Here is an 8701-nt window from a genome sequence, read left to right as displayed (position 1 = left end):
CACAAAGAAATAAATAAAGGGTCCAAGAGTACCCAGGACCATAAGTAGCAGAACTAGTTTCATGTCTGGGTCCTTTGGTGGATGGTTCTCTCCACTATGCCACACTGGCTGTTTCTAACTTCTGCCACCTTTCTACTCTCCTAAACTTAGAAACCCAACTGCCCCCCCCAAATTATTTCTCCCCTCACTATAATTCCATGTCCCTCTGCTCCTTCTCCCTCCCAAACCTTGGTCCTCTCTTTCTCACCCATGCTCCAGTTTCCCTATTTCTTCCTTCCCAAGGCTCTGGGATTCCCCTCCCTCCCACCCCAGCCTCCTAGTGGTGCTGGACATGAGTCACCCTGCAGAAAGCAAGATTCAGGGAAGGCTTCAAGGGCTACACAGACAGAGCCATTCCAGTTCTGATACCACACACTGACTGCTCCAGTCCTTCCTGGGTGAGTAGCCAAGGAGCACTTTTTAAGGAAAAATGTGGGAGGAGGGTTAATGGCTGAACTGAGAGATTTCCAGGACCTAACAGTTTCTTCTCCCACTTCCAGCCCAATTCCAATTACTTACAGGGTTCCCTTTCCCATTTATGCCTTGGTTTCCCCAGATACTTGCTGATACCATATCATACCCCTACCAACCCCAAAAATCTCAGTAGTTATTAAGTCCCACCTGTACCTGAATCAGTCCATCAACAAGCACTATTCAGTGCCAACTGAATGCCAGCACTCTTGAGACTGGAAAACAAATTTTTTTAAAAAATGAAGCAATCTCTGACCTCAAGGAGCTCCCATTTTATCAGGAAAAACAGCGTGTAACTGAACAAGACCCAAAGGTAATCCATTCAGCTCTTTCTCAAATACTTCCAATGAAAGAAATCTACTCCTTCCCAAGGAAACCCTTGCTACTTTGGGGCATCCCTCATTATTTGTTAGCAAGTTTTCTTACCTTGACTCCTGCTCAGCCTTGCTGGAAACTTCAATTTGTTTTTATTAGTTTTGCCTTTGGAGGCCAAGCAAAATTCAATTACTCTCTTCTCCGTGTGACAGATTTTCTTGTACTTGAAGACAATTATCACGTCCCCACCTAAGTCTTGTATTTTCTTGCCTAAATATCTCTACAAGTCCTCTTATGACATAGTCTAGAGTCCCTACTGTCTTCTCCCAGTCACTCAATAATCTTTCTAACATATCTCCCCATGATTAAAGTCGGTTCCCTACATTGTATTCCTCATATCTGTTCATGTCTCCCAGTGTATAAACTAAGTTTTCTGGCCCTCCGGTGCTATTCCTAGATACTAAGGAATCATAAGACCTTATGAGGATTAGGGAAGGGAATAAGCATTTCTATGGTTTACTATTTGCTTTTTTAAATTATCTGATTTGATCCTTATAACAACTGTGCAAGGTAGGTGCTGTTATTATCCCCATTTTACAGATGAGAGGAATTGAGGATTTGAAGCAGACTGAAGTTATGCTTGAATCTCTGGCAGAATTGAAGAAGGTAACCAGGAATCCTGACTCCATTTGTTTTTTTTCCTATTTCTCCATTTCCTAGAGTCTCTCTCCCTTTGCTTATTTCTCCCCTTTCTTGAAACAAAACAGACTTTCCACTCAGCTAGGGATCAGGAGGGGATGAGTACATATCTTGAGGATGACTATAAATAAAAGGCTGACTTCCCCAGGGGGGAGGGTACACTTCTTACAGGAGAGTTGGATTCCACAGTCCAACTCTCAACTGAGATATTCAATCTAAGGGCCAAACTTTGGAGGGACTTAGAAGAAAAAATAGGTACATAGCAATAGGAGCTCAAGATCCAGAAAGAAGACCTGGAAATTTCTTCTTTGTTATATTATTATCCATGTCTCTTAATGTCCCTGCCACTCTTCCTCTCTCTTTCTATACCCTCTCTTTTGGTGAGCTCCTCAGTTTCTATAAATTATCATCTATTTAGCCATTTATCCATCATCTGGATTCTGGACCCCAACAACCTACTAAACATATACAACTCAAAATATCCAAAATGGAACTCATCTTCTCCCCCAAACTTGCTCTTCTTCCAAACTTTTCTATGTCTCTCTGAGATACCACCATCCCTCCAGTCAGAGATTTCTAATCTTAGAATCATCCTGGATTTTATGCTTCTCCCTAATATTACCCTGTAGCCAATTAGTTGATAAGTTTGGTCGATTCTATCTCTATAACATCCATCCCATTTTATCCCCTTGTCTTTACTCACACAGTTACCACCCTCATTCAGGTCCTCATCCCTTCTTACCATGGCTATTGCAGTAGCCTCTTAATTGGTCTCCTGCTTCCAATTTCTCACCCTTTTATCTGATCCTCACTATTACTGTCAAAATAATCTTCCTATAACAGTTTTGACTAAATCACTTAAAAATTTTCCATAGTTCCCTATTGCCTCTAGGATAAAAACACACTTATTGACGTGTCACTCTTTGTGACAAATATTAAAAAGGAAAGAGAAAAGAAGTTTAGTATAACTAACCAACATGTCAACCATCATAGCACATGCAATAGTCTATATTTGCAGTCCCCTTCTGCCATGAAGAGAGGAAGATGTGTTTTATCAAATGAGATCTTTGTTAAGTTCTGAGTACAGTGCCTGATACACAGTAGATGCTTAATAACTGTTTGGTCCCTTCCCTTCCAAGACTCTCAAGCCCATTGGTCATTATAATTATGCAGCATTTGGTTATATTTTCATTGTTGCTGTTGATATTGTTTTTTCCATTTTTGTTGTTTTGAGCCTCTATAGTTTTCTGCCTACTTCCTGCTGCATAAGTTCACACATATCTTCCCATGTTCCCTCGAATCTTAACATTAATCATTTCTTACTGCCAGATAATTACATTCCTATGCCACAGTTTATTTAGATATTCCCTACTTAATTTGCACCTATCCTGTTTCCAGTTCTTTGCTACCACATGGGGAAAAAAAAGAATATTTTTGTATCTATCATCCCATTCTTTCTGTCGCAGTCTCCTTAGGGCATACATCTAACCCTGGGAATTCTAGATCAAAGGATAGAGGCATTTAGTCATTTTCTAAGCTTAATTTAAATTGCTTTGCAGAATAGTTGGATCAATTCACGGCTCTACTCCCCATGTGTATACATGTCTATCTTTCCATAGCTTTTCCAGTTAGGAAGTGAAACATTTGAATTGTTTATAGTTGTGTATCTCTTTTTACTGAAGATTTGGGGTAATCTTTCATGATTGTTATTATTTTGTGATTCTTCCTTGAATAATTATTTGTTCATAGTCCTTATTCACTTATCTGTTGAAAATGATTCTTAGTTACACATACACATACATATGTTTTCATGTTTAATATCCTGGACATCCTTTTGTAAGAAATATTAGATTAAAAAGTCATGTGTCCTATCTCTGCCCCTATCATTAACAGTTCCTTTTCTTATCTTTGCTACATTGATTTTCGAATTTCATGTCATCAAAATTATCTTTTATACCTTTTGTGATCTTCTCTGTCTCTTGTTTGAGCAAATATTTTCTCCCTCTTTGAGGCTGTGAAGGGTACCTGATTTTGTCCTCTTCTAATTTTTTTTTTTTTTAAGTTGGAAAGGGCCTGGGAATTTTTCCCCCTAAGGCAATCGGGGTTAAGTTACTTGCCCACGGTCACACAGCTAGGACGTGTTGAGTGTCTGAGGACAAATTTGAACTTCAGTCCTCCTAACTTCAGGGGTGGTGCTCTATACACTGTGCCACCTAGCTACCCTAGCCTAGGGATTTTTAAGAGCTCTTTTACACTCAAGTCATATATTCAGTTTGAATTTATTGTTCTGTTGGTTAAAATGTTAACTTAAAGAATTTTTTTTCTTTGCCAATCTACTTTCCAGTTTTCTCTACAATTTAGGTTAATTTAAATGTTTAATTTAATTTGGTTTCCCAGATTTATTGAACACTGACTTATTGAGTTTAGTTGTTTCTGACTCTTGCTTAATCTATTCCATTGGTCTACTTTGTTATTTTTTAAACCATTACTAAATGGTATAATAATAGATAGTTACTGCTTTATGATATAATTTGAAGTCTAGAAACGTTAGCCTTCTTTAATTACTATTTTTTTTTTCTTTACGTTCCATAAGAGTCCAGACCTCTTGTTCTTCCAAGGGAATTTTGTAATTATCATATTTAGCTTTATAAAGCATCCCTTTGGTAGTTTCATTGGTATAAAATTATCTCTGTAAAGATTGGTCTTTACTTACATTTGTAAAATTCTAGAGTATGTATTGGTAAGTTGGCAGTTTATGCATTTTTTAGTTATTTTGTATAGTATTTCCCTATTATTTCCCTGTAGGTTTTGTTTTTTATATAGAGAAATGCTATTCATTTTACTTTATTTAATTAATAATTACTTATTCTCCGGGGTTTTCTAAGCAAATCGTGTTGCCTACAAATAGAGATAATGATGTCTCTTCTTTGCCAAAATGTCTGCTTTAATTATTCCTTCTCTCGTTGTTATTACAAGGATTTCTAGAACTACTTCAAAAAAAAATGAAGAGAATTTTCTTTAAAATAGTTTTTAGAATAAACTTAATAGCAATCCCAACCAAAAATCATTTGAACACACAAAGTAAGAAATAAGATCACTCATAAATCATGGACTTCAAATAATATATAGTTTGATAAAAGAAAATTCATGCTTTACATATAATTCTTAACATGTATCCTCATCCATGTAAGAAATTACCGGCAAGAAAATTCCTTCTACCAATGCAGATTGGTATCTGCTCTTTATGTGTCATGCATGTATGTATATATATTCATATATATGCATGTAATATATACATGTATGTATATGTGTATTGTGTGTGATTTTTTATTGTACAAATTTGAGTTATATATAATTATACATTAATACATATAAATTTTACCCAAATAATATTTTATTCTATATAACTACTTTCTATCTAACTTCTTTAGGTGTTCTTAATGGGATAAACTATTTAAAAGTTTAGATAGACGGTGGGAGGGATGGGGAAAATTGGGAAAATCCTGGAGAATTTTATATGCTAAAAACCAGACAAGCAGATAGCTGGAATCATGAAGTACCATTCCATTTCAGTGTCACTATGGAAGGAGATAAGACTATCCTAAGAGTTATCCAGGACCTTAAAAGTAAGTACGACCTCTAAGGTTTTCTTGATTGGTTTCTAGAATGAGACAAAAATTCAAGATGGGTCTGGCCATTTTGTGTGGTTGCCCTAATGTCGATTTTTCTCTCTGCAGAAGTCATCTCTGCTATCCTTCACAGATACGGGGAACAAGAGCAACCAGTAACAGATGCCAGTGCTGAGCTACATGGACTCTGTGGTTACCTGGAGTTCTTGTTACAGGTAGGTTACGGAACAAAGAAGGAATAATGCAGTCATCCCCCTGCTTTCTAAAGACTGGCTCCTCTCCTAGCCCAGAGGATCAGGAGGGCTTTATGGAGGATCCTAGACTTTCTCCATCGCCTGTTTTACTGTCTTATTTCCCATTGTTAGGACTGAGAGTAAACTTTACCAGTTTGTTTTTCTTGCTTTATCCATAGTTGGGCTAGAGAATAAATGGCTCCTGTTTCTATATAATAAAAATATGTGAGTTCAAATCTCTCCTCTGATACTACCTGTATCACTACCTATGTGACTTACCTCTGCCTCAAAGGGATCCAAGGGCAAAAAACCAGCACAATTTCTATTCTCAGAGTGTTTACAGTCTAATAGGTTGAAAGCAAGGTGGTGTCATGGATAGAGTACTGGCCTGGGAACCAGAAAAAACTCATCTTCCTGAGTTCAAATCTGGCTTCAAACACTTGACCCTGGACAAGTCACTTAACCCTGTATGCCTCAGTTTCCTCATCTGTAAAATGAGTTGGAGAAGGAAATGGCAAGCTGCTCCAGTATCTCTGCCAAGTAACTCCACAAAGGTTATAAAGGGTGACTGAAAAATGATTGAATAACAACAAAAGGGATAAAAAAGGTAAAAAATAAATAATAATATGATAATAAGTTAATCCTAGGGATACAAAGGAGAAAAACAACATAGTCCCTGTCCTCAAGGAAATATAAAGAGCAGGAGAGGGGGGAAATGATAGGTATAAAAATGTAATGTAAGGTAGTACATGATCATGGTAATGGAGCAAATAATTTAATATTCTCTAAAGAAAGGTACAAAGAAAAAGCTGTGAGTCAGAAAGCCCGACTTTGGGTCCTTCCAGGCCATCCTCAATTTTCCTAGTTGCTGGATAACCAGAATCTTACCATGAGATTCCAGAAAACAACACAAGATGGTGCTATAAATAAATAAATTAATTAATTAATTAATTCATTGATTAATAAACAAACAAGCAAACAAACAAACAAACAAACAAATAAATAATTGAATGAATGAATGAATGAATGAATAAATGAATAAATAAATAAATAGATAGATAGATAAATAAATGAATAGATAGATAGATAGATAGATAGATAGATAGATAGATAGATAGATAGATAGAATGAACATAAACCTAATTGGGGGAATGGATGAGCTGAGAAAAATTGGTGGTCTGATTGTGAGGTTAAAGGAGAAATTTTCTTCATGTCTTTCTCCCTTCCCCCACCTTATCCCAGTTTGATCAGAAAGATCGAAGAAGGTTCCTGGGACCCCGGAAAGATTACTGGGACTTCCTTTCGGTGGCCTTGCAGAGGAATGGTGGGAGCTTGGAAGTCATTCGACTCGTCTACTCTCTGGACAAGGTGATGTCAGTAATAGTTGAGAAGTAAAGAGAGGGGAGACAGCCCTAATCTACATCCACCATGATCTCCTCCTTTGAACAGAGCTTGATTTTCGGGTCTCTTCCATACACATAAATTGCTTCCAAATTTACTTCTATGATCTTGCTATATTCTGCTACTGCAGCCTCTGCACTTATCCCTCAATGTCCTGCCTTCCCACAGCTCCTTTCCCCCAGGCTTCCTCCAGTTCCTTTCTTCAATAGCCACCCAACTTTTGCCTCGCTACTTCAGCACTTCCTTATCCCTCCTCCCACAGGTTTCCTCTCCCTGCCCTATATTCTTCTCTTTTCTACCCCAGGGTCCTTCATATCTTTTAAATCGCTCCCTCCGTAGCCACTCAGGCATTCTCTTTCTCTTCCTTGCTACTCTCTAGATTCTTTCCACCTCACCCACTCCCTTTTTATTTTTCAGCTGAAGACCACCGTGGGGAGAGGTCGTGCATTCATCCGTTTCTGTCTGGCCCATAATCAGCTGGCCGACACACTACAACTCTGCCTCCTGGACCCTGAACTCAACAGGTCAATGATACCCACTTCTGTTGCCCCTTGGCACTTCATTGGATATGTATATGTGTATACACATATACATATATATCCATTCAGTGTGCACATATAATATATACAATATGTAATGTATATCCAATGTGCATAAATGTCTAATATATAATGTATATAATATATATTTCTTCATGCTATATTCTATATAATATATTATATATAAATTATATATTATAATATATAATGTACATAATATGTATTAGATATTTATGCACATTGGATATATATTACATATTATATATATTATTTATATTATATATGTATACATATATATATCTCCACTGTGTAGATATCTAATGTGTAGATATCATATATGTATGTGTGCATTCATATATACACATACAATGTGTGTATATATGTATACCTAATGTGTGTACATGTGTGCATATATGTGTATAGATATTCACATGCTTGTATGTATGTATATATGTGTATATATAATTGAATATATACATGCACATTCACATTTGTGTATATAGATACTGATATATGTTTGGTGTATATCCAATTCAACATGGGGGATGCTTCATATAACATAGCATCAAAAAATAAAAGGACCAATTGTTAGGAGGATGGATGGGGACATGGAAGCATTGGAGAGAGGGTATATGTAAAAAGCTGAACCAGTAATGGTATAGTAAAAGAAATGATCTTTCCCTTAAATTCACTCTCTTGTATCCTCCACCGGGAATCCTCAAATTCCCACTGCTGGAAAGTTCTTGATACTTAACTTCAATCTCTCCTGTTGCTACCATTTTTCCCATAGAACCAATTTCACTCAAGATCAGTGGCATTCCAAGCTGGCCACCAAGAAACTGAGACGGCAGGAGGAGGGGCGGGGAAAGGGGGATGGAAGGAGTAAGAGGGAGGTGTTCAGAGAAAAGAATAAAACCCAAGAATAAAACGCCTGAATGGTCTGTTTCTGAGACGGCTCCTTATACAGATCTATGAACTTTAGAGGGAGAGAAATTCCACTTGAAAAATTAGATAAGAAATTCATTTCTTGGAATTGGGGGGGGGGGATACAGGAATAAAAATATTCGAGCCAGAAATTGAGGTCTGAGCTTATACGATTCCCTTAGGGAGTGGTATGGGAACCAAAGCCCCTTCCTGTGTCCAGAGCTCAACAATGGCATCCTAGAAGCGCTCTACTTTCTGAATGGAGTGACTTTTGATCTCGAGTTGCAGCGCTGTGATCTCGACGGGGGCTGGCCTATGTTCTCAGAGTAAGTGACCTTCAAACAGAAAAGGAAGACCCCGCTGAAAGGAACGGACTCCCTCGCTCATTAGTCCCCTTGTCCCTGTTCCCCCCATCTCTCCCTCTCTCTTCCCTCTCTTCTTCTCTCTCCCT

The 8701-nt window shown here is 37.5% G+C and overlaps 1 protein-coding gene across 2 annotated transcripts in view; it reads left to right on the top strand.

The window, feature by feature from the left end:
• The first annotated feature begins 345 nt into the window (after positions 1-345).
• Positions 346-8701, top strand: part of RUFY4 (RUN and FYVE domain containing 4) — a 26041-nt gene continuing 17685 nt past the window's right edge. Inside the window, exons 1-6 of one of the 2 annotated variants that reach the window (XM_074307694.1) lie at positions 346-437; positions 5098-5150; positions 5262-5368; positions 6629-6754; positions 7205-7311; positions 8433-8576. In XM_074307694.1, the coding sequence (XP_074163795.1) occupies positions 5105-5150; positions 5262-5368; positions 6629-6754; positions 7205-7311; positions 8433-8576 (530 nt within the window). In that variant the 5' untranslated portion in view covers positions 346-437; positions 5098-5104. The remainder of the gene's footprint in view (positions 438-5097; positions 5151-5261; positions 5369-6628; positions 6755-7204; positions 7312-8432; positions 8577-8701) is intronic. The other variant, XM_074307695.1, reaches the window with a different exon arrangement.

This window comes from Sminthopsis crassicaudata, chromosome 3, assembly GCF_048593235.1.
Source record: "Sminthopsis crassicaudata isolate SCR6 chromosome 3, ASM4859323v1, whole genome shotgun sequence".
Lineage (NCBI taxonomy): Eukaryota > Metazoa > Chordata > Mammalia > Dasyuromorphia > Dasyuridae > Sminthopsis > Sminthopsis crassicaudata.
This window is presented reverse-complemented; position numbering and strand designations above follow the sequence as displayed.